Source organism: Carlito syrichta, unplaced genomic scaffold (assembly GCF_000164805.1).
Source record: "Carlito syrichta isolate Samal-C Ts95f unplaced genomic scaffold, Tarsius_syrichta-2.0.1 Scaffold160356, whole genome shotgun sequence".
In the NCBI taxonomy this organism is placed as follows: Eukaryota; Metazoa; Chordata; class Mammalia; order Primates; family Tarsiidae; genus Carlito; species Carlito syrichta.
This window is the reverse complement of record NW_007104452.1, coordinates 177,454-204,773: the sequence shown is the minus strand read 5'-3', so window position 1 is coordinate 204,773 and position 27,320 is coordinate 177,454. Positions and strand designations below refer to the sequence as shown.

Sequence of the window (27,320 nt, the reverse complement as noted above, 5' to 3'; positions counted from 1 at the left end):
CCGCCTCAGCCTACCTAGTAGCCGGAATTACAGGCATGGGCTACCATGCCTGGCTGATTTTTTGATTATTGTAGAGATGAGGTCTCACTGCCCAGGCGGGTCTCAAACCCACGGGCTCAGGCAATCCGCTCACCTCAGCCTCCCAAAGGCACGGGATTGCAGGCTGAGCCACCGAGCCCGGTTTCTTTCTTTCTTCCTTCCTTCCTTCTCTCTCTTTCTCTTTCTCTCTTTCTTTCTTTCTTTTTCTTTCTTTCTTTCTTTCTTTCTTTCTTTCTTTCTTTCTTTCTTTCTTTCTTTCTTTCTTTCTTTCTTTCTTTCTTTCTTTCTTTCTCTTTCTCTCTCTCTCTCTCTTTCTCTCTCTCTCTCTCTCTCTCTCTCTCTCTCTCTTTCTTTCTTTCTTTTTCTTTTGAATAAGACTTTCACTCTGTCATCCGAGGTAGAGTGCAGTGGCATAATCACAGCTCACCACAGCCTTGACCTTTTGGGCTCAAAAGATCCTTCCACTTTAGTCTGCTGAGTAGCTGGAACTAAAGGTGTGGACTGTAATGCCTCACTAATTTTTTAATTTTTTTTTTTTGTAGAGATGGGGCTCTTACTTTGTTGTACAGGCTGGTCTTGAACTCCTGGGCTCCAGCAATCATTTCACCTTGGCCTCCCAAAGTGCTGAGATTACAGGCATAAGCCACCACACCTGGCTTATTCCTTCTTTTTTAATGTTCAACAATATTCCACTATATATATACCACATTTTCTTTATCTATTCATCCACTGATGCACATTTAGGCTGTTTTTATGTCTTGGCTATTGTGAATAATGCTGCAATTAACATGACAGTGCAAATATCTCTTTAAGATCCTGTAATGTCTATTTTAGAACACTCACACTAAAACTATATGTCTTGTGGGCCAGACATGGTGGCTCACATTTGTAATCCCAGTGCTTTGAGAGGTTAAGCAGAAGGATCACTTGAGACCAGGAGCTGAAGATCAGCCTGGGTCACATAACAAGACACTGTCTCTACAAAAATAAAAATAAATTTTCAAAAAGTTGAATAAAACTTGCTCAATAGTTTAAACCATGGAAGTACCTAAAGTCCTGCCCTCATTATATTGATATTTTCCCTCATGTTAAGATGGTTGTCATTTTTATGCAAAAATATATAATACATGATTGTGACAGTTACATAATACAATAAGTTCTGCCTTTTACACTTGTCCTAAACATTTCCACATATAACTTAAAAGTTTTAATTTTTCATGGTGGCATAATAGACTTTCAAAATGATGCACTATAATGTAGTGAATCATGTCCCTGTGACTGGATATTTATAAGTGACCCTGACTTGTATTCTACTGAGCCAGGGTGTCACAATCTCTTGGTAGTTATTTTTGAAATGTATTATTGCAGCCATCAATGGTCGCCTTGGTACATAACCAGTGGGATGGCATTGCCCCCCAAAAATTTTGACTTGGGTTACTTTATTGTGAAAAAGACTTAGCCAAATCGCATATTCACAAAAAGAGAAGGAAACATTAATGAAATAAACAAAGGAGCCTTTCAGAAAAAAAAAAAAAGGAAGCATAAGGTAATTTGTAACCCACTATATGACTATTTTCTTTATGTCCTTCAATGGCAAGTTATGTGGAGAAAGGAGAAATGAAAGCATTGGTGAGCATGAGACTGGATACAAGAACTATCCTAGAGAAGAAAGGCCAAGGGAGGATGATAAGCACAAGATAAGCTGTAAATGAGAATGCAAATGTAAATAATTATTACTATCATATCATGGTTATGGAAAAAGTATTCAATCTACAGAGTTGAGCTCAGGGTAATTATTACTATCATATCATGATTAGGGAAAAAGTATTCAATCTACAGAGTTGAGCTCAGGGATGCAGTTCATGGCTAATGTTAGGGCAATTAAAATGGCAACTCAAGTCAACAAAAATGATATTTCTTGAGCTGCTATGTGCTAACCATTAATTCTAGGACACTGTAGATACAAAAATGAACAAGCACATTCTTGATTCACTCATAATCTACGTGACAAAGGCCCCTGAGAGCAGAGAGTAAAAGAAAATGGTTCTTCAATTGGGTGTTTGGGGTGTGAACAGTCAAGGTCCACAGAAGAGTGACATTTAATCTAGTTCTTGAAAGATGAGTAGGAGTTTGCTCAACTGACATAGAAAAAAATTAAAAAAGACACGAGCAAAGACTCCATATCAGAAGGTCATTGGTATATATGCAGGAAGAAGAAAACAGTCTGACTTAGCTAAAGTCATAGTTTTTGTTTTTTACCTCGTCTCTACAATAAATCAAAAAATTAGTTGGGCATGGCATAGATTTTAAGCATATTTAGTAAGGGTTATCCTTTCAAATAAAATTGCATTTAGAACCTCAACTTATAAAATATATAACTGGCAACTTATAGTTTAAATGTATTTTATTATTTTAATTATGAAACAGTTTCCTATTGTAAATGGAAATAATAAAACTCTTCTATGAGCTAAAAATTTGCAACCATAAGGCTATATCTGCTGTTTTGTTTACATTTTTCCTTCTATTTGGCTACACAATATTAAGAAAATTCTGATTCATTCTTCAACTTGCTCTAGAATCTCAGTATATTCTTCATTTAAAGTAGATCACAAACTTCAAAAAAAAGTAGCAGGAAATGTTTGCTTCATGGTGAATCACTAATAATATCAATTACCTCTTGTTCACATATAGGTCACACAAGATGTAGTAAATTGAAAATGACCTCTAAAATTATCTATAGTATTCCATTATCACAAAGTATTTTATATATTCTTTTTGAATAATTACTATGCTATAATAAAAAATAATGCTAGGAAGTATATGTGTCTGCCCAGAGCATCCAGGTATTATAAGTGAGTCAACATGCAGAGGTCTAAATGATGAAAAAAAAAAAAAAAAAATACAGAGCTATAGTCTTCTTTGTCAATGACATATTTTATAACTTCAAACATGAATTTAGATAATGAAGAAACTTTATTCGCAGGTCTGTCTCCCAATTGCACAGACTTTAGCATGTTTAAACCAAAGATATTTCACAATTGAATATGCATGCTACTTCTTTGTTAGTGTTAATAGTTAAAATATTATTTAAAACTTAATTTCAAAATATAATGTCTGTGGCATTCCTAAAGTAGCTTTGCAGAGTCCTTAGAAGTAGATTAAACAAAATCTTGGCTATAAATGGATGTTGGACCTTGGGGATTTTTTGAACTATTTTAGAATGTGAGAAGACCAGGCCTATATTTGAAATAATAATTTTAAGAATGTAGTTAGACACAGTGGCTGATGCTTGTAATCTCAGCACTCTGGGGAGCTTAGGTGAGATGATTGCTTGAGCCCAGAAGTTCAAGACTAGCCTAGGCAACATGGCAAAACTTTGTCTCTACAAAAATAAATTAAAAAATAGTCAGATCTGGTGGTATGCACCTGTAGTCCCAGTTACTTGGGAGGTTGAAGTGGAAGCATCGCCTGAGCCCAAGAGGTTGAGGCTGTGGTGAGCCATGATTGTGCCACTGCACTCTACCTTGAGCAATACAGTGAGACTCTGACTGAAAAAAAAAAAAAGGTTAAGTTTGAGGGAGAATGAAGGTGTATGTAGAAAGATACTGAAATAATCTAGATGAGAAAAACCAAAACTGAGGCCCTGAACTTGTGTACAATTAGTGAAATTGAAGAGTTAGGGTCAGGTTAAAAGACGTCTCAGAAAGAGGGAGCTATAAAGATAAAAATAGCTTTTAATTACATAAATTCAGGGATTAAATATTGTCTGTTTTGCAGTTTATGACTGTTCCCTTAAAATTCATATGTTGAAACTTAATTGCCAATGTGCTAGTATTAAGAGGTGGGGTCTTCCAGAGGTGATTAAGTCATTAAGGTGGAGGCCTCATGGATGGCATTAGTGACTTTATAAAAGAGGCTCAAGGGAGCAGTTTGTTCCATCTGTCCCTTCTGCCATATGAGGATATGGAGAAGTCACCATCTTGAGGAACAGGCCCTCACCAGCACCTGTTAAAAGAAAAAACTTCAGGAAAATTAAATTTTGCCAGTTTATTTCAGCAAATCACAATTCATAAATCGGGAAGCACTCTGAACCAGTAGAGGCTCCAAAAACTCTGTCCAGCAACATGGACAGGCAGTAGTTGTAGACAGAAAAAGGAAGTAATATACAGAAGCAGTTTGGTTGGTTATAGCTTGGCAGTTACCTTACTTGGGCATTTCTGATGACATTTGTGGACACAGTCTGATGAGTTCGCATTTAAGTAAAGCTGCAATTTTATGTATAGGAATTCTAAGTATGGAGGCAACTTTAGGCCAATTTTAATTCGACTTAATACACTTAGTCTGCTGGTGCCTTGATCTTGAATTTTCTAGCCTCCAGAACTGTGAGAAATACATTTTTGTTTATAACTTACTGTTTAAGGTATTTTGTTATACGGCGAGAGCAAACTAAGAACTAAGACAGCATCTAAAAATAAGTACATTCACAGGGTATAATCGTTTTATTTTTTAAGATGAGGTCTTACTCTGTCACCTAGACTGGAGTGCAGTGTCATGATCATGGCTAATTGCAGCCTTGATCTTCTGGGCTCAGGCTATCCTTCTGTCTCAGCCTCCCGAGTAGCAGGGACTATGGACATGAGCCACCATACCTGGCTAACTTTTTGTAGAGAAGAGTTTTTGCTATGCAGCTTAGGCTGGAAGGTATGAGGGGGAACCCAAAAATTTTTGTAGAAATTTTTGTAGAAAATTGCATATTTATTCTTACATGTTTAAACTTCAGTCACCTTCAAAGTACTCTCCGTCTGATGCAATAAACCTATTGAGACACTTTTTCTACTGCTCAGAATAGTTTTTGAACTCATCAATTTTGATGCCTTTTAGTGCTTCTATTTTTCTGTTCTACCTCTTCCACATTGGCAAAACATTTCCTTTTGAGGACTTTTTTCACGTGGGGAAAAAAAATAAAAAGTCACTCAGGGTGAGACTGGGTGAAAAGGAAGGGCAGGTCACAGAGGTCATGCTGTTTCGGTCAAAAACTGCTTAACATTCAGTGTGTTATGAGCAGATGCATTGTTATGGTGGAAGAACCAGTCACCTGGTTGCCACAACTTAGGATATTTCTATTGCAAATCATGACACAACCTTCTCAAAATTTCCAGATAAAAATTTTGGTTGAATGTTGATCTGGAGGAACAAATTCCAGGTGTACTACAAGGGGCCAACCCTCCAAAAAAAAAAAGAAAAAGAAAAAGAAAATTCTGTTTTTTGGGGGAGTACTGTAATAAAATATTTTAACACCTAAACAGATAGTAGTAGTTCAGATAATACTTTACATCTTGGCATGCTGCAAGCATTCCTAAACTATTGTACCACAGAAGGTCACATTGTTAGAGAACAGCAGAGCCAAAATCCCAGCAGCCTAACTAAAGAATTCATGTTCTTTATCATTTCTCTGTCAAGACTTGATACTGAGGTTGTGCAAATTCATCAGGAAGCACATACAGTTTGGAATGCAAAGAAGGTGTGTGGGGAGAAATGATCCCCTTCTATGCCATGCTATGGACTGTGGACTTCGGATCTCAAAGACAGTGGGCCAAACCACTGTAAAATTTTTAAGCAGAAGTAACATGATTAGACTCTGTTATGTTTTGCTCCTTTAAGTTTTCTTAACATAATTTTCATTTTCATTCTAGTTGTGCTTTCTCTATCCCATATATTATTTTTTTCTGAGAAAACTACACTTTAAGAAAAATTCAATATACTTTTTATATATTTATATTTTATGTATTTTTATACTTTTTAATATATCTGTTTATTATATTACTTTAAAAATATATATATTCATTTAACAAATATTAAATGCACATTAGTTAATACAAGGAATTTATTTGAAGGATCTATGAAAAAATCTTATAAGATAGGTAAATTAAGGAATGATTATTTTAATCATAAAACAATAAAAGATTTATAGATTTATGTACAATTTCAGATTTGTGTTTTTCAAACCTACTACAGGAAAATTGTTTGAAGGACTTTGTTCTTCATATATTAAAGAATCATTGTTATAAAATGAAGCATGCATGCATTTTTATAACTGATACAAAGGACCTAGTTAAAAACTCCTATTACTAGTTATGCCGGTCAAACAACATTGAAAAATAAGTCTTCAAATGCCTCTGGTTAACAACTTGGAGGAGTACACTGTCAACTGTGAGGGCAGGATGTCCTATTTTTCAATAATGAGAGACACTGACGCATCATATTTTAGAAGGATTAAAATGAAATCCCTAAAACAGAATGGTTTACAGTCTAATCAACTCTGATACATTGTCTGCATTGATCTGATAAAAAGGTTCCATGCAGTCATGTGCTGCTTACAGATAGGGATATGATCTGAGAAATGTGACATTAGCTGATTTTGTCATTGTGCAAATATCATAGAATGTATACAGACATACCTAGAAGGTATGCCTACTACACACTTAGGCTGTATAATATGGCTTATTACTCCTTGGATACAAACCTATACAGCATGTTTTTATACTAAGTATTTCAGGCAATTATAACACAATGGTAAGTAGTTATGTATTTAAATATACTTAAAGCTAGAAAAGGTACAGTAAAATACATTATTATAATCTTATGCATCCATCATCATATACAAGGGGAAACCCCCCAAACCCAGAATTATCTTTTGGAGGGTGGGCCTCTTGTAGTACACTTGGAATTTGTTTCTCTGAATCAAATGGTCAACCAAAGTTTTTATCTGGAGATTTTGAGAAGGTTGTGTCACAATTTGCAGAAGAAATATCCTGAGTTGTGACAAACAGGTGACTGGTTCTTCCACCCTGACAACAAACCTGCCCACATTGTGCTGAGGGTTCAGCAGTTTTTGACCAAAAACAACATGACCACTGTGTCCCACCTTTCCTATTCACCTTGATCTCTCCCTGAGTGACTTTTCTTGTTTCTCTGGATAAAAAAAGTCTTCAAAGGGAAACGTTTTGCCTATGTGAAAGAAGTGAAACAAAAAACAGTAGCAGCTCTAAAAGGCATCAAGATTGACGAGTTCAAAAACTGTTTTGGGCAGTGGAAAAGTGTATTGCATCAAACGGAGAGTACTTTGAAGGTGACAAGTTTAAACATGTAAGAATACACAGTTTTTTAAATAAACACATTCTATTTTGGGGGGGTCCCCCTCATACGTGGTCTGTTGTTGACCAAAACCTGGCACATGATTGTGCGTATATACATTAATACATACATACACACACGTTGTAACGTAATACAAAATTAGCTTTCCTCATTGCCTATCTGAAATTAAACCTTTTGTTTAAAGGCTTTGCATTCAATTCTCCCAGTTTTTAAGAGTGTGGAAGTTAAGGTCTACAAGATTCCACAAAGAAGTTTCCAGAGTCTGATATATTTGTCACAAACTGCCCTTCAAAGTAAGGTGGAAATGTTCTTCCTAGTTCAGAGAAGTTCAGATATTTAAAAAAAGACCTGCCTGGGCAACTTGGCGAGACCTCATCTCTACAATAAATAAAAATGAGCCGGGCGTGGTAGCGTGCGCCTGTAGTTCCAGCTACTTGGAAGGCTGAGGTGGAAGGATTGCAGGAGCCCAGCAGGCGAGGCTGCGGTGGCCAGGAGCGGCCACTGCACTCCAGTCTGAGCGACAGAGTGAGACTCCAACTCAAAAAAAAAAAAAAAAAGTAGAATTTTGAACACAGATTAAAACTAAAACGATTTGTGGAACTAGAAGGGAAAGGAGAATGCAATAACTTTTTTTGTAATTCATAATTTAATTTGTTCAAATGAAAGAAACTCATACATTTTTAAAAAATATAAAATGAAGCCATAGTAAAAAAATAAATACAGAACAGTGTATTTTGAACACACAGAAATGAGGCTTTTTTTTTTTTTTTTTTTTTTTATAAGACTTAGTCACACAGTATATAAGACTTAAAATGTGTGTCTTCCTCAGCCAGGAGCAACAGAGTGAGACCAGCCAAAAAGATTGAGTCATATGACCCCTGACAAAGTTGCCAATGCACTTTTTCCATTTCATGTGCCCTGTGAAAGGACAAAAGTGGAAAAGCAGAACCAATTGTAATGTTAGTTTTCACACATCCTATAAATTGCAGTACATCAGCTGCTATATGCTGAATTAGCACTAGTTATGGAACTTTAGTAGTACTTGAATTTCTCTGGAATCCAACTTCTTAAAATGTGTTAAAACAGCATTGCTGAATAATTTCTCCTATGTAATTGGATGGTCTAACTTGGTATATTAGTCCCTCATTGATTTTGACTAAAATTATAATATTTACAGGGAAAAAGTTCAAAGAATACCATGAAAGAGCAAATGCTTTTATAGACATATTTTAAACGAGATGTTCATTGACTTAGTGTATTTGCTAAGGAAGCTAAGATCTCAGTTAATTTTCTTGTGTGCTTTGCTTCGTTTCTAAAACAGTCACCTTCTCAGCACTTGGTTAAGGCTTAAACAAATAAAAGGTTATTGGGTTTCCACCTGGTCGTTCAACTCTGCTAAGTATAGAGATGGTTCTATAGAAATCATACTTGGCTCATGTCCTCAGGGAGTTGGTCAAGAGATAAAGTTTAGAGAGTATGTAGGTGTTGTGCCAATCTACCACTATAACTGGAATAAACTTACCATAATGTCTAACATTTATTGAGTGTTCATAACGGAATCAGAAGCTTTGCATGAATTATTGCATATAAACCTTATGGCAGTTCTGAGTATTGTATCAAATCATAATTTGCTGATAAGGACACCTAGGTTTAGGAACGTTATGTAACTTGCCTAAGGTCAAAGGAATGCACACCTTTTTGTTTGCATCTACTGAGTAATTTCTGGGCTTGCTGGGACTCCACTGCTAGAAAGATCCTGAAATTCGCAGACTTGGGATGATGGCGAAGAAGAGGGAGAAATCCTGCCAAACTCAGGTCGCAGAGGCCCAGTCCTAATCTAGTCCTCCTTCAGGCTCGACTGGTCACACCTCATGACAGATAGCTCGAGGCAGGTTCTCAGCGCAAACTCTCCGTAAGCCAGGGCCTGGTGTGGAGAGAAGGGGCTGAGAAGTGTCAGAAATGAGAACGCTGTCCTGGTGGGAGAAGAGAAGCAGGGGGTCTCGAGGTGTGCAGCACACACACGTGCCAGGCTCCGACTTGGAAAAGCAACAAGCTCGGCGGGAGACCCTCCCGCGCCCGGAGGGCCTTTAGCTTTAGAACCAAGGCTCATCCTTGACCTAGGAAAGGCAAACACCACCGTCCCATCAAAGCTAAAGGGCAGACCTGGGGGCTGAGTGCACAAGTGCACGCCAACACACCTGTCTGTAACCTGCCGAGACCCGACAGAGGAACCTTCTCCGCGATCCGCCCCGGCTGCGCTGAGCCTCCACTCGCCGCCGCCGGCCCCTCCCAGCCTCACTTCTTTACAAAGCAGCAGCCGGTGCGCGGCGCGGGAGGACCCTAAGACGTCACTGACGCGCGGTCGAGCCTCCAGCCCGCCCCCGTGCGCCTTCCCTTCGCGGTGACTAGGCGGGCGGCCCGGGCAACCGATACCGAGACGCTTACACGCGCGCTACTGCTCGCAGCCGGGCCCCGAAGATGGCGGCTCTCAAACTCCTCTCCTGTGGGCTTCGGCTCTGCGCCTCCACCCGCGGCTCCGGGGGCGCCTGGTCCAAGGTAAAGTGCAGGCGCAGAGGAAGGCCACGCGCAGGAAGGACGCGGGCGGAACCCCGGGCGGCGCCCGTGTTTTCTCCTCTGCCCATTCTCACCCTCTCCAGCCCGGGATCTGGCATCCGTGGCGAGGTGCCCCGGTCGCGGACGCGCGCCGACGCGTTCCCGGCCTCGCCGCCCCTTTGGATGATCGCTTTTGCGGGGTTCTGCAACCGCTCTTCGGATAGGAGGAGACGCGGCAAAGGAGCGCGTAGAGAGGCTGAGAAGGGGCGGGAGGACGCCGGCCGTGCCGCCGCGCCCTTCGCGGCTCGCCGGCGTTTCTCCCTGCGCGCGTCTCCACCGCGCCGGCAGCCTCCGGAGCTCGCGGCGGCCGGAACGCAGGGGAGGAGGGCTCCGGTTTTCGGAAGGGAAGGCGTGTAGGCAGCAGCGTGGTAGATTTGAGTCTCCCCTCGCCCCCATGTGGGATCTCAGGGTACTGGAGCCCCTAGAGGCCCAGAACCCGGGGCCGGGTTAGCCACGGCCGGCGCGCGTTCACCGCCAAGGGGGCGGATGCTGGGCGCGGCGGGGGTGGAATGTCTTTTCCCATCCTCTCCTCCCCTATTTGGCTGTTCCGCCCGCAGCCTGGAGCTCTCGCCTGGGCGCCTGGCGGGCCCGGAGGGGAAACCAGCCTAGGTCTGTCAGTGGCTCGCGCGCGGTCTGCGGGAGTGATCGCCCCAACTCTCGAGGCCCTTTAAAAACCTTGTGCCGCCCTACCGCCTACTCTCCGCCGCCTGGTATCCGGAGGCACTCACCGTGAACTGTTGGTTGATGTGTGTTTTTGTCTTATGCACTGTCCTCGCCCATAAGCCCCACGGTACGGCGGGGTTCCTGTCTGGAGTCCGAGGAGTCTGTCTGGCACTGACCGAAGAGTGCCAGGTTCAGGAGGATGGCTTTTCCTCGGCCACCTCAGTAACTGCGGTAGCCTCTTCCTTGGGTTTCAATAATAGTCCTGAGCTTGGCAGAGTGTCATGCGTGCACACGAGACGTACTCACGGATAACTCCTGCCTGATACCCTTAAACTTCTGTCCCGCTTCCAGTCCTTGAGAGCTGAGAATAGAGAGGAGCCACTGAGCTCCTTCGGTTAGGTACTAGGGGTTGATCTAGAACTGAGCCATTTTACTCTTAAATGCTGCACCGGAAGCATTTCAATAACTCAGATAGCTTTGGATATATAAAGCATTCTTAACTGGGAACTTGACCTTCAGCCAGATTGCTGTGGGTGCTGAAGCACATGCAAACCAGAACATAGCAATACCCTTGAGTTGAAGTCAATAACTTCTCTCTTTTGGCAGTTACTTATTTGCCCAACTGTAATCTACTCACTTCGAGCCTTTCCTACCTTGAGTATATCATTAAACCATTTCTGAAACTCAGCAGACCTCCTTGAGGGACGAGATGCAAATTAGGGGTTTTGCTGTCTCTCGTTGACAGTCAACACCAGGGTTCAAACTTAACGACTTTCAAGCCTCATTATCTTAGGTCTGAGCCCTACTTTCCAGTGTTCCTTTAATTTATGACACTTAGTGCCCTCATTATTTATTTAGCACTTAAATCCCCACCCGCTACTTCTGTTGAACTGTACCACTTGTGTACTTGTTTAACTTTTCAGAGGTGTACATTGTCTTCTCAGCCAGATGAAAATTTCTTGTTGGCAGGGACTATATTGTATGCCTTTTTCTCAGCCTCTCTCAAGATTACACACTACTCCACACACATTCTACATGTTTAATATATGATTGAGATAACCTTGCAGGCAAACAAGTAGTAACATTGAGAGTTTTTCTGCTAAACATAATCAAGTAAAATGAAAGTTACCTTCTTAAATTTTTCAATTAAAACTTTCTTTTTTTTTTTTTTTTAATGACAGGCAAGCCCAGTGTGTCTGACTTGAAAGTGCATCAGTTTACCTGGAGACTTTATAAAACTGATTGCTGTGCCTGCCCCTTCCCCTAGGATTTCTAATTTAGTAGGTTCTGGGTGGGGGCCCCATACTTTGCATTAATAAGTTCCAGGTGACGTTGATGCTGCTTTGGACTGCCCTTTCAGAGCTACTCGCATGGACATAGGTTAGAATAAACTATTTTGAAAGTTGTTTTCTTTTCTCCATTACTACTGTAGAAGTGGGGAGGAGCATTTAATCCTATTTTCCATTCACTATATAAAATTATTAGTGGAAAAAGTTCATAAAACCATCATTAACAACTTACCCATCTCTCTTCCGTAAAACTATCTTTCAGCCGGGCTCGGTGGCTCAGCCTGTAATCCCATGCCTTTGGGAGGCTGAGGTGAGTGGATTGCCAGAGCCCGCGGGTTCAAGACCCGCCTGGGCAGCGAAGACCTCATCTCTATAATAAATAAAAATCAACCGGGCGTGGTGGCGCATGCCTGTAATTCCGGCTACTTGGAAGGCTGAGGTGGAAGGATCGCCGGAGCCCAGCAGGTCGAGGCTGCGGTGGCCGGGAGCGGCTACTGCACTCCAGTCTGGGCGACAGAGTGAGACTCCAACTCAAAAAACAAACAAACAAACAAAAAACTATCTTTCCTTAAATCTTTCTCCGACCCCAGTCTCCTGAGCGGTGAAACTTACTGGTTGACCCCCTAGATGTCACTCAACACATAAAGGTCTTTCTGACACAAAGTGAACCAGCCATAAAGTGGCTTTTCCCTTCTTTGTTTTGATCTTTTTTTCCACTGTGGCTAACAGTACTGGTATCCATCCAGTGTGTAAGCTGGAAATCTTGGAACTATCCTCTTCTCCTTTCTGTACTTCCATTTGATCACCAAGTATGATATGTGTGCCTCTTTTTGAAGTGTCCTCAGTTCTGTCCCTGAAACTCTCATTGGCAGCCATCTCTTTCTTATAGTTCCCCAATTGGATATTATGAGTGCGTATTAGTTTTTGTAATTATTTAGTGACCATTATCCTTGATGGTTTTTTTTTTTTTAGATTCATCATAGCAGGGACTATTCTTGTGTTTTAAAAATTTTATTTGTGGTTCAAGACCCACCTGGGCAGCGAGACCTCATCTCTACAATAAATCAAAAAATCAGCCGGGCGTGGTAGCGCGCGCCTGTAATTCCAGCTACTCAGAAGGCTGAGGCGGAAGGATTGCCGGAGCCCAGCAGGTGGAGGCTGCAGTGGCTGGGAACGGCCACTGCACTCCAGTCTGGGTGACAGAGTGAGACTCCAACTCAAAAAAAAAAAAATTATTTGTTTTAATTTTGTTTCTCCAGTATTTAGGATAATCAGTACAAAAAATTTTTGAAGAAATAGGTGAAAGAATGAGTTCCCCTGCCACCTTCCTGATTCTGGCTTTCTTAGAGTTGTGACATATTTGTTTCAAAAGCTTTGCTGTCCCTTCCTCATTGAAGGATGAGGTTGAAACTCTGTAAAGTAGCCTTTAAGCCCTTTTACATCCTGCCTCAATCTGCCTTCTTGGCCTGATCTTCATGAACTTCTCTCCACAGGATTTGATCTGTGACCACACTGAGCCTTTTCATATCTGTTTCCTTACTCATGCAGCCCCAATGTCCGGAATCTATATATATATATATATATGAGACTCTGACACACACATACACACACACACACACACACACACACACACACACACACACACACACACACACACACACACATATATATGAGACTCTGACTCAAACATATATATATCACTCTGTTGCCCAGGCTGGAGTGCAGTGGCATGCTCATGGTACCACAATTTTGATCTGCTGGGCTCAGGGGATCCCTCCACCTCAGCTTTCCAAGTAGCTGAAATTGTTGGTGCACATCACCACACCTGGCTAATTTTTTGTTTTTTATTGTAGAGTCAGTCAATGTCTTGCCAAGTTGCCCAGGCTAGTCTTGAATCCCTGGGCTCAGGCAATCTCCTTGCCTCCCATAGTGCTTCGATTATAGGTATGAGCCACCGCAACTGGTCTGATAAATATTTTAACTCCTGGCTAACTTTTCAAGCTTTCTAGCTTGAAGAATGAGCTACTCCTTCATCTGTGCTCCTTTAGAGGGCTGAGTATCCCTCCAGTGTTAGAGTAGATCATGTATGTTTTCTCAGAAACAAAGCAGACCCCTTCCTGTTATAGAGGGGTCTGCTCCCATCAGCTCCTTGAGATTTATTCATGTCACAAATGCATAACTGGCAGTATTTAGTTCATGTCACCTTTGGACACTGGTCCACTGTTGGACAGCTAAAGTGTTTATATATATAAATATCACCACCTCTTTACAGTAATGCCATGCTCTGCCTTGTGGCTCTCTGTGTGTGATCACCTGCATTTTACTGCCTTTTTCTTCTAGCATGGATCTCTTCACCTCTCCTCATAAAGTCTTTCTTCCCCTTTCTGCTTATCACTATGATACTTAAGTGGACTGTATTGACCTTTCTGTGTCGTGATTTATTTAACTGTAAGCTGCCAGGGTAAATACCACTGCATGTCAAAGTAATCTTGAAGCTAAGACCTGTTTTTGTTTTGTTTTTTTAACCCTCAACAAAGATCACCTGGATTAATTTGTTATAATAAGTAGTTCACAAAAATCTTTGTAAAATCAGTTTGTGTGTGTGTGTGTGTGTGTGTGTGTGTGTGTGTGTGTGTGTATGTATGTGATGGGCAGAGTGAGGAGGTAAAAAATTAAAACTAAACTTCAATAAATGACAAGTTGATCTTACTGCCTTGGAGTAGGGAGTGGAGAAAATCTTGCATTCCCCAAGGAAAGCTGACGTCTCCTGGTTATCTTCTGTACAGGCACAGGACTTCTGTATATATCATTACATAATCCTTACCACATCCCTAGGAAACAATTATCATCTTTTTGTAAACTTAAAGTCAAGTCGTTCCTCTTCCTCCCCACCCTATCAAAAAAGGAGAGACACAGTCGTTAAGTAACTTCAGACTCATACAGTTGTGGCTGAACTGGAATTTGAAAGAAGGATATTTTTGACCCCAAGAGTGTGGCCTCTTATGCCACACTGTCTCCTAAACTAGGTGGTAAGTTTTCTTAGAACAGATCTGTTGTAGTGAAAGTTGGTTTCTTGAAAACATATCAAATGTCAGTATAACAGGCAAATGTCAACAAATATTGTTAACTGAGTGAATAATGAAAAAACAAAGTTGAGTATCTTTAAGTTCTTCCTTATCTTGAGTCTTTCTCACATTTTCTGGAAAACTGTTGTTCAGACTTAACTTCTTTTAACTTTTGGTTATTTGGGTAAACTTACAGATTTTCTAAAATATTTTTGAGATATATTTTTTGGGAAAAGTGAGACAAGCTCCTTGATAATTTATTTCTGGTTTTTTTTTTTTTTTAATTTCTGTAATGAAACCACTAATTATCAGATGAAACAAAGGAATGAAATTCCTGACAGGTCTATGGTAATAAGCTTTTATATGCTTCCTGAATCTAAAAATTCTCTATGGGTCTATAGGGGAAGTGAGTTTTCTTCTAACATCTTTTTTATGGGATTCATATTTCTCAGTCTATGGAGAAATAATTCAGAGTGACTTCACTCCCCAGAATGTTTAGATGTAGATAAGTTCTTTAATTTTCTTCTTCTTCCTGCTAAGATTCTGATTCTTCACTCTTAAGTGGCGATAATGACAGTTGATTTATACATGAAAAAATAGGACATTCATAAAGATTTGTTTCATATAAATAATGAAATAGAATATGATAGATTTCACAAAACATGGAGAAGAAAATATTGTAATAGGGAGATCCTGAGGTAGAACACCAAAACCTTGGTTCTGGTCTTGCTTTAACACAGTTTTGAGTAAATCACAAGATCTTTATAAGCTATAGAAACTTGAAAAATGAGTTGTATTAGATATCTGTGTGTTTTTCTATTTCTTCTAGGAGATATTCTCAACTTTATTTTACAGTCCTTCTGTTTGCCTGTTTATTCAGGCTATCAAACCTGTGATTTCCAATACATTTATTTGTGTGTGTGTGTGTGTGTGTGTGTGTGTGTGTGTGTAAGAGATAAGCAAATGAATCTTTACTACTTAAGGATAGGAAAGAAAAGAAAAGCTCTTTGTGGCTCAACCCCTTTCCTTTCTATCTCTGCCTAGATTTATTTCCCAGGATTTGGGCAGTGTGCTCATTTATTCCACCTTCTTTGCCCGACCTTGATCAAGGTTGAAACTTAAAAGGACAACAGTTAGTTGTGTATCCTCTACCTTTGCAGCTCTCATTTGACTTTCTTTCAGTACAGTTCCCTTAAATGGTCTTTTGTATTGACACTTTTTATGAAAGGAGAATTTAGAAGCAGAAAAGCATGATAAGTTCTCATTTATGCTATTACCTTGACCATCTCAGCTTGTATCTGTCTGGGAGTCTGACTGGTATTCATAGAATTTGCTGTCGGTATGAGTTTACAGCTAGGCTTGTTAAAGTGGCAGTATATCAGGATTCAGAGGATAGTCTCTCTATTCCTCTGTTTTTACATTGAATGTACAGTGAGAATAAAGGAAAGGTGATAGTGACTATATAATGAAAATAGAGGAGAGGTAATGTGAGTGATCGATTGCTACAGAATCTGCACTCTCATTTTCTATTTTCCATGTTGTAGACAAAGATAAAGGCAGAAAAGTTTATAAATGATCATGAATATTCACTAGATGACACATTTGGGACCAAACAGTACACTGTGGTAAGGCTATCCATGCCTTCTTTGTAGATAATGGTTTGCTCCCTTTTTGTAACATCCATACACTTCAAGCCCCATAGGGAGATAAGTTGTTTTATTTTAATTTAATTTTTTATTTTTTTGAGTTGGAATCCACTTTGTTGCCCAGACTGGAGTGCAGTGGCACATTCACGGCCACTGCAGCCCCGACCTGCTGGGCTCAGGCAATTCTTCCACCTCAGCCTTCCAAGTAGCTGGAACTATAGGCATGTGTCACCCGCCCAGCTAATTTTTTGATTTATTGTAGAGACAGGGTTTCACCAAGTTTTCCAGGCTTGTCTTGAACCCCTGGACTCAGGCAATCCTCTCACCTCCACCTCCCAAAGTGCTGGGATTACAGGCGTGGGCCACTGCACCTGGCATGAATTGTTTTATATACTGTTCTTTGTCCCTTGAGGAGGCATTCTCTGACACCTAAGATTTAATCTGGGGCCCAGCTCTATAGGTATTCGTAGAATTTACTGCATTGGACTTAATTTTCTGGAGAGTAGCTGTTGTGTCTTAATACTTAACTTCATTATGGTAAATGGTATAGAACGCGGCACAAGGTAGGTTCTCAGTAAATATTTGTTGATTTAATGGAAGATTAGGTTATTACAGAAATTGACATTTGATGTCACCATTATTGTGAATTTGAATCCCAGTCCGTGTACTGTCTACTTTAATTCTTTTGGGTGGCCACAAATGAGAGTTTTCCCTCACATAATAGAGGACACAGATCATAAGGGAACTCCAGTGATAATATATAGGCAAATATATAAATCCTGCTTTTAAGAATGAAGTACTTACAGCTCCAGTCTATTTAAGAGGGGATAGTATCATAGAAGCAAAGAATAAAATGGTGCTTACTAGAGAGTGGAAAATGGGGGGTTGGTGAGATGTTGATCAAAGGACACACAATTTTAGTTAGGAAGGAAAAATAAATTCAAAAGATCTATTGCACAGCATGGTGACAACAGTTAATAATGTTTACTTAAATTGCTAAGAGATTTTAGGTGTTTTCACCACAAACCTATACATACGTGAGGTAATAATGCATATGTTAAATAGCTTGATTTAGCCATTCAACAATGTATACAATCGAGGAATATGTATCCAAGGGAACTATGTTCCAAGACCTCCAGTGGATGCCTGAAATTGTGGATAGTACCAAACCCTATATATATACTGTGGATAGTACCAAATATGTATATACTGTTTTCCTTATACTTACATATCTATGATTCATTTAGTTTATAAATTAGGCACAGTAAGATTAAGAACAATAATAGAACAATTATAAAAATATTCTGTAATAAAAGTTATATGGATGTGTTCTCGCTTTTGGAATGTCATTTTGTACTATATCCACCTTAGGTGAGAACTGCAACTAACTGAAACTTTGAAAAGCAAAACCATGGATAAGGGGGACTACTGTATATTTATCAAAATATCATGTATACCATAAGAACTATTTTGACTTGGAAATTCAAAACATAAAAATGTATGTGTGTGTATGCAAAGGGGGACCCCCCAAAAATGAATTGTTTTTTGAAAGGTGGGCTTCCCATGCTAGATAGGTATTCTAGGAACCCACCAGCGTCAGTGTACCACCTGGCATTGTTGTGAGAGAGTGCATTCGGCTTCAGTGAATTTTTTTTTTTTTTGGAGATTTTTTTGTGTTTGCCCATTTCATAATGGGAGATTTACAAGAGCACCTGCTGGCACTGTGCCGAGTGTTCAGTTTTTGACCAAAAACTGCATGACCCCTGTGCCCCACCTTCCCTATTCACCTGATCTTACCCCAAGCAACTTTTTTTGTTGTTGCCTTGATGTAAAAAGCCTTAAAGGGAAATGTTTTGCCAATGTGGAATAGGTGAAATGAAAAAAGGCAGAAGCACTAAAAGGCATCAAAACTGATAAGTTCAAAAACTATTTTAAGCAGTGAAAAAAAATCTTGATAACATCTTGATAAAAACGGAGAGTACTTTGAAGGTGATTGAAGTCTAAACATGGAATAATAAAAGCACAATTTTTTATAAATAAATTCTAAGTTTTTTGGGGGTCCCCCCGCCATGTGTGTGTGTGTTTGTGTTTGTGTGTGTGTGCACGCACATGTGTGTATAGGGGATAATGAAATTATTATTTTTTATATAAAAACGGAATAAATTGCTATACACAGAAAATAAAGCTGTGTTTTCATCCAAATGATTATTCACTTAAAATGTTTAATGTTTCAGGGATATGTTTGCTACTTTTCCACCAGTACTCATCGCCATACCAAATTTTATGCAGATGCAGTAGAAGCTGTAAAAGATATCCCTGATGGTGCGACGATTCTGGTTGGTGGTGAGTAACAGTATTTTTTTTTTTAAATGATAATGTCCTTATGCTTTTTAAATGAAGTAGGAAAATGGTGATGTATATTCATTATTTAATTTTATTGTGTATTATCTATTTTATTACATGTTTCCTTTTGGAAAGTTTAGCAAGGTTTAGCACTTAATATTTTACTTTTCTTTCCTTTTGTGTGTTTTTAAAAAATTATTTTGAATAACTGAAGCTTTTAAGTGGTGATATCTTTAGCTTTGAAAAATTCCAAGATCTTTGGGAATTGTGTTTAATTTAAAATATTTGGAAATTGTGTTTAACTTAAAACTGAACATTCAGCACGGTGTAAGCATTGCTTCTACCAGCTTATACCTATCCACTCCTTTTATTGATCCTTATTTTATGAGATAGAGAGCACATAGGCATCTTTCTGCTGTTGAGCATCCCACTGCCCAGTTGTATTGCTGCTGCATGTTTGTAATGTCTTTTAGAACCACTGCCTTACATTCATTAAACTCGCTACCCCATTCTTACAAACAGGAGTGAGTCTTATTTTTAGGGTTGTTCTTCATTCATTTAACTAAGTTATTGAATGTTCATTTTATGTCCAACATAATTTGAGGAATTGAGGAAAATGTAAAGAAATGAAATTTACCGGCCTAGGCTTCCAATTATTTCATGTAATAAAATAAACATGCTTGAAAAACTAACTGCATAAAGTTGTCTTATAAAGCAGGAAAATAATAGATATTTTACTAAGTGACAGGGGAGCAATGAATAGTCATATAAACTGGTTGATTTGGCTTTATATTTGTTGTTCAAAGTCTTGGCAATGATGTCTGGTGCTATATAATGCTACAAAACATTTGGCTACAGCAATATGGCCATTGATTGAGTTGCTGAGATATATCTGTGTATTTTGCTTTGTAGTTCTAATAATGTGATTATGTTGTTTCTTTTCTGTTAAAAATAGTAACACACATACTTTCCCAAAAGAACACTATTACCCTGTTCACAAATTTTTTGTCTTTTGGTCTCATTAGGTTTTGGGCTTTGTGGAATTCCAGAGAATCTTATAGGAGCTTTGCTAAAGACTGGAGTAAAAGGACTAACTGCAATCAGCAACAACGCAGGGTAAGTGTATATTTTTTAAAACAATTGATTGGAAAGAAATGGCAATTCTCAATAATATTTATCAATGATATAATATTAGTTATCAATGAAATGGATTTTCTCCTATTCCAAGCATCAAGAGATAGTGCTTAATAATGTCAAGAAAGGAGGTTACATTTGTTTAAATATTTTTGGTATCATCCTTCATAATTATAAGTTAGGTAGACTTGCTTTATCTTATGTAGTTTAAATATATAAATTAAGACTTTACATCTTAATCTGATATGTTTTTATTTTTCTAAGTTTAAAATATATTATTAGAGGTAGAATATGTATTTTCATATTGGATCTTGCATCTTAGAATTTAAAGAATTTCCTTTATGCTCTTTGTTATTATAGATAGATCATTATTTATAAAGCATGATGGATATCAGTTTTAAATCTGTTTCAAGCCCTTCTTTTGGTTATGCCATTATTCCAAATGATATATAAAGGAATACTATTAATCATAAAAATATTACTGGTTTTGGTAGAAAGTGGAGGATATGCAGCCAGCACTTAAAACAGTAGGATTACATGTCAAAATGGTCAACAATAAGCCATCGTTTTAATGTGGCATGCATATTAAAGTACATTTAGCTATATAAGAAAAAACTTCTTTTGTACAAAGTGGTGGTAAATCATCAGTTCTCTTTCAACAATTAAATAAAGACCTTAAAGATCTTAGAAAATCTGAAAAAGTCAGCTGGGAGTGGTGGCTAATGCCTGTAATCCCAGCACATTGGGAGGCTAAGGTGGGAGGGTTTCTTGAGGCCAGGAGTTCAAGACAAGACTTGGAAGCATAGCAAGACCCTGTATCTACAAGAAAAAAAAAATTAGCTATATATGTTGGTATATACCTGTAGTCCCTGCTACTAGGGAGGCTGAGGAGAAAGGATTGCCTGAGCCCAGGATGTCAAGGCTGTGGTTAGCCATGATTATGCCACTGCACTCTAGTACTGTGACAGAGGGAGACCCAGACTCAAAAAAAAAAAGAAAAAAAAATTTAGAAAAGTCATACAGTTGGCAGTTTAGCTTATTAGTATAAATACAACTTAGGATAAATAACACAGATAATTTAGGATATAAAACTGATGAGACATTTGTACTCATTTTTCTTTTTCTGAATTTGTTATTGTTTCCATCTGAAATACTGTACCACCTCTTCCCTGTCTATCCACATCCTTCCTGTTTTTCAGGATTTAACTCAAGTCACACATCCTCAAAGTAGACTTATCCAATTACAGAATTTTTCTAGTCTTCGTTGACCTTTCCCCTTTCTGAATAAGAGACTTTAACCTTTCTTTGCATATTGAATTTTATTTATCTTCAATGTATATTATATGATAGTTCAGTAGTTCTGTATTTTCTACTGTGCTTAGCCTATGAGTCTCAGAGTCACTGAGTGTTGGAGCTGGACAAGATTATAGAGATCATCTGTTCCAGTTCCCTTTTTTAATAGAGGAAATTTATCTGTAAACAGAGAAGCAACTTGTTCTGGATAATTTGATGTTACTTAAACACATCCTATGTTATTTAAGGCGAATTTGTATATATTATAAATACTTCTGATTATCATTGCTTTGTTGGGTTTTTCAGTTAGCTCTATGCTTTCAAGGGATATAGCAAATCAGTATAAATTCTTGATGCAGAGTAGGTGCTGATAACCTACTTAACTGAACACAAAGAAAGTACTTTGTAAAGCCTCATTGGTAGCTGATTATCTTAATTAGGAGGATTTAAATCCTAGGGGTCTACAGCAATGAGGGCCTTGTTTTGACCGTTAGAATCAGATACATGAGGATGACTTAGTGATGGTTTATTGGAGAACCAGTGATGTGGTTTGAATTGTTTGGGTAAATGGAGAGAACTTGGAATTAAAAGTAATAACTTTTCTAGTTGATCTCATAGAAATACAGAGTAGAATAGTGGTTATTAGAGGCTGGGAAGAGTAGTGGGGAGCAAGGGATAGGAAAAGGTTGGTTAATGGATACAAATTACAGCTAGATAGAAGGAATAGGTTCTAGAGTTCTCTAGCACTGTAGGGTGGCTATAGTTAGCAATAATTGTGTATTTTCAGGTAGCTAAAAGAAAGAATTTTGAATGATCCCAACACAAAGAAATATTCGAGGTGATGAATATACTAATTACCCTGATTTGATCATTACACATTGTATACAAGTATTAAAATACCACGCCATACCTCAAATATGTACAACTATGTATCAGTTAAATGATAATAAAAAACCACTGTGCTGCTTTGTGGGTAGTATATAGATTCCTTATCATTGGGTGTTCCCAATTTCTCACTCCTATACTTTATAACATTGCTGTCATTCATTTCACGTATTCAGGAGCTATGGATACATTGGTACTATTATGATTTTGAACAATTGCCTATTAGATCAATTAAGAATAAAATAAGATACGTTTTACCTTTTAAAAAGACAATTAATAATAATTTTCTCGTTTGGAAAGAGAGGAAGGATCTGTCTGAATTGGAAGTCTTTCCAAAGTTCAAGGTTCCTGGTTATATGTCTAAGTTTGTTGCTTTAATATATTGATATCTATTGTTATTGGGTATCATTTACCTTGATATGAAGTACTAACTACTAGCCTTGATGATATAAACCCTCCTTTGGGGTCACTCAGCTGGATTAATGCTTTGATATGGGTTGATTAGAAAGGTAGGAAAAATTGATAATGTGCCTTTCTTTCCAGGCTGGAGTGCAGTGGTACAATCATGGCTCACTGCAACCTTCACCTCCTGGACTCAGGAGATCCTTCTGCCTCAGCCTCCTGAATAACTGGTTCTACAGGTGTATGCTGCCACGCCTGACTAATTTTTTGATTTTTTGATTTTTTTTTTGGTAGAGACTGGTCTCATTATGTTGCTCAACCTGGTCTTGTACTCCTGGGCTAAAGCAATCTCACCTTGAATTTCCAAAATGCTGGAATTATGGGTGTGAACCACCATACCTACCCGAGAATTTGCTCTTAATTGATTTTTGGAGGACTTTGACATGAGTTACAAGCCAATATGAACCAAAGTCTTTGCAATAAACTATATGTTAACCAATTAAGTCGCTCATTTTTTCATGAAATATTATTTTAGTCTACAGTTCTAGATGGGTGGAGATTTAAATGACTCCAGAGTCATCTACTTACGTGTGGATGACTAATAACTCTGGTAATTTATATTTATCTGCACTTGTAGTTACTTGTATATAGTACTGTATTGGTCAGGCTGTATAGTAGTGTTTTAAGGGCTGGAGAAAATGAGCAGACTCTCACAATCGATAATAGCATGTCTGATGCTGCACCAGTGACTTTGAACCTGGAGGTAAAGGCAAGTGTCCTCTCTTCTGTGCCCTCTTTCCTTTTTGTTGAGGCTGCTGTAGCTCCCAATAACTCAATAGGCCACCTTGGCTGATTATTCACATTGGTTATTTTGTCTAGGAAGGGCTAACCACTTCTTGGGATGTGTACTTGAACTGCTGCCCTCAGCTCATGGAAGATTTCATTTATCTCATATAACCATCGTAGTCTTCCCTTATTCAAGGGAGATGTGTTCCAAGACCACCAGTGATTGCCTGAAAGCATGGATAGTACCGAACCCCATGGCCACCAGTCAGAACACATTTCTCTCCATATCTTCCACCCCCAAATTTAATGCCTTTTCCATTTTAACTAAACACTTATCATGCACTATGGCCATAACTTTTGCAATTTGAGGAGCAACAGCAAAACTAGCACAGATTCTTTTTTCTTTATTATTTTACCAAGAGAAAAATGTGTTCTTGCTGTAAATTTTAGCAACCTCAGTGTATGATTTTTTTTTCTTTCTTTATTTGAGAACTTATACCTTTTTCACTTAAAGTTTGCGGCTTCTCTTTGGCATAAATTGTCATCATTACTTCTCTTGTACTCTGTGGCCATTATGAAGTAAAGTAAATGTCATTTGAATCTAAGCACTGGCCTTCAATAAGTAAAATAAGGATTATTTGAACACAAGCATTACAATACCATGACATTTCCTCTGATCACCTTGACTGGCTACCAAGTGCCTAATGGCAGGTAGCATATACAGCATAGATACACTGGACAAAAGGAGGAATCACATCCCGGGAAGAATGGTGGGGGATTTCATCACACCACTCAGAACTGTGCACAATTTAAAATGTATGAGTTGTGCATTTCTGTAATCTTCCATTGAATATTTTTTGACTGTAGTTGACCACAGGTAACTGAACTGCAGAAAAAGAAAATAAGGATAAGGGAGATATTATCTTATGCCATAAGTTAACCTTATATTTAAATATAGCCTTTTATTTTGAGGCTTTTGATTAGAGTAAATATAATTGTGTAATCGAGATTTCAGTATGTCTAAAAGTAAACAAGAGAAATACAATTTGGTAAAAAATTCAACTTCATTTTTGTTAGAGTTTTGATAAGAATTGCCAATTAATGAGATTTCAGAAAATGAAAATCAGCAAATTAAATTCCAGATTCAAAAAATGAGAGTAATTGTAAAACATTGATATCTTCCAAGCAATATCATTTTGCTTTATGTTAATGTATCTCTTTAATGAATTCTTAGCTTTGAACTTCTCAGCCTTGACCTCCTGGGCTAAGGTGATTCTTCTGCCTCCACTTCCCAAAAAGCTGGGACTAAAGGTCTATGGTGCCTAGGCTAATCTCGAACTCCTGGGCTCAAACAATCCTCTTGGCTCAGCCTCCCAGAGTGCTAGGATTATGGGAGTGAGCTACCACACTCAGCCTAGACTTCTCTTGGTCACTAAAATATTTTAAACCCAACTTTGTTGTGTGCAGAAAAAAGACCAAATCTCTGCCTTTAAATGTGCTAGAAAAATGTTGGCCACTAAAGGCAAGCAACATCAGAAAGTCCATCAGCATTACTTTTAGTATTAAAGAGCTACAAGATGCTTTAATATATATCTCTCTATTAGAAATGTTTCTCATTTACGAAAGATCACGTGTCTGGGTGTTTCTTCCTTTACATTTTGAACTCTTACAGGTAAGGGACCTTTTTTTTTTTTGAATCATCAGTGTCTGATAATAGTAGGTAAGATATACAGGTTTGCTGAATTTGTGAGTTGGAAAATGTTTGAAGTATCTAATGATAAGTTATCTAATAACATTTTTCAAGACATGAAGACTGATTTTGTATCTGGTCAGGTGGAGGCCTGGGTGGAGCATGTTATGCACTGCACAACTGCCATACTGGCATTCCAGTCTAAAAGCAAAACAGGACAGATACACAGTGGTTCCTAGAGACATGATCAAATAAAGGGAGGTCATCTTCAGAGCCAAATTCAAATGTGTAATGGGATGAAAAGCCAAACAGATCCATATGAAGAGTAGTTAGAAATATTCCTAAACCAGTGAATGACCAGGTATATTCGGCCGTTTAGTATGAACCTGTAAGCTTGGAGGGTGTTTCAGTTATTTAAAACTGTGGACAGAATATGGACTATATCCACTTTCGTGAATTATTTTACTGTTATGACTTTATTAATCTGAGCTCCAGAGGGCAGCAGTGGTACTCCTGTATTGGGTAGTTGAGAAATTTACCAAAGGCACCCTTTTTAATGGAATGGTCAGGGTTGAGGGAAAGCAACGTGGGTAATAAAGAATCCTGGAGTTAGTAACAGAGAGGCTTTACCACTAGCTCAGCCCTGGGGATGAAGGGAGGAAGCTGTTATCAGGATCTAGAAGAAAACCTTATGGAGAGTACTACCTAATGTGCTGTAACTTATCAGGGAGAAAGCCAGGGGACCACAAATCTTGACATTTTCTTCTCACTACTGTTCTCCTGATAGTGCCTCCTGTTGGATGAACCCAGTTAGAAACCAGAGCATAAGGGCATTTATAGGTCAGCCATCCCAGGCACAGAGCAAGCTGGATGTTGAATAATGGATCCTTAGGGACAAACAAAATATCCAGCATAATGACTTGATGGTTTCCATTTTGATTACAGAGGAGCTGGTGAGGAGGGGGAAAGTAGAGTTGAGCAATACGTTTATTTGACAGATGTTCAACAGGTATTTATGTAGTTCTTATTATGCATGCAGATGCTTAGAATATTACAGTGACCAAAACAGAACAAGGTCTCTGCTTCACGAACCTTACATTCTAGTGGGGAGACACAGACAATAAGTAGTAAACGTAACAAATAACTAAATTTCCCACTGGGTTAAAAATTATATGTTCCTTGAAGAGAGAAAAAGGGCAAGTGAAGAGATTGGGAGCATGACGGTGGAGAGGCAGGTTTTAGTATTCAATGGAGGATGCTCAGAATTGGACTCACTGAGGTGACATTTGAACAGAGACTTGAAGGAAGTGAGGGAGTGAGACATTCAGATATCTGGGGAAGAGTTTCTGGGACAGGGAAAGGCTAGTGCAAAGCCTCCAGGTAGAATATATGGTGTGTCTGAGGGACAGTAAGGAGGCCGGGAGAGTCAGAGAAGTGAGCCAAAAGGGAGAAGTGAGGTCAGAGACTTAAAAGGGTGTCTGGTCACTTGGATCCTTGCAGGCCACTCTAGAAACCTTGACTTTTACTCTGAATAAACAAGTACCATTTCATGGTTGTGAGCAGAGCAGTGACATGTGCTGACATATTTAATAAGGCTCGTTTTGGCTGCCATGTTGGGTGTAGATTGTGGGGGGAGTACAAGTAGGGAGGGTTAGTGCAGCATCCAGGCAAGAGATGATGCAGAACATGGGGAAGAGAGCGAAAAATGGTCAGATTCTGGATAGGTTTTGAAGGTGGAGTCAGAATTTCCTCATGGGTTTGATGTGGAGTTTCAGAGAGAGAAGCTAAAGATCATCCCGTTGGTTTTGTACTGGGTATCTCTAAGGTTTGGGCTGCCTTTGGGTGAGATGGAGAATATGCAGGTGGAACTAGTTTGGGGAAATATAATTGGTAACTAGAACTTGGGACCTAGCGAGGTATTAGTAGGTTAAAAAACAAAAACAAAACAAAACAAAACAAAACAAAAAACAGCGGGAAGACATTTACATCATAATGTAGTAGATAGTCCTAGGACAGAGAATCCTTAGTGATCTGGAGACCTCTAGTGGACAAGTGTATTTTTAACCTGCAGGGAATTTTAGCATGAGTACATTCTTGAAAATACTTGTTACTTAGGCTTCAGTGTTTTTTGGAAACAAATGACATTAAGTCATGTAATATTGCTTTTATATCCATGGTGGATGAAAAATGTTATCAGGTTCAGTATTTGGAGGCCAGGGCTCATAAGGCAAGCCGAGGAGAAAGTTGACAGTTAACTGTCAAGTGGACACCTTGAGGTATGTAGCGTGTCAGGACTGCCTGGGGGAAGGAAGAGACT

The 27,320-nt window shown here is 38.8% G+C and overlaps 1 protein-coding gene across 1 annotated transcript in view; it reads left to right on the top strand.

The window, feature by feature from the left end:
- Positions 1-27,320, top strand: part of OXCT1 (3-oxoacid CoA-transferase 1) — a 159,271-nt gene that overhangs the window by 3,413 nt on the left and 128,538 nt on the right. The window contains exons 2-4 of the mRNA XM_008051085.2: positions 9,660-9,750; positions 18,705-18,813; positions 19,839-19,929. Coding sequence (XP_008049276.1) covers positions 9,673-9,750; positions 18,705-18,813; positions 19,839-19,929 — 278 coding nt within the window. The 5' untranslated portion in view covers positions 9,660-9,672. The remainder of the gene's footprint in view (positions 1-9,659; positions 9,751-18,704; positions 18,814-19,838; positions 19,930-27,320) is intronic.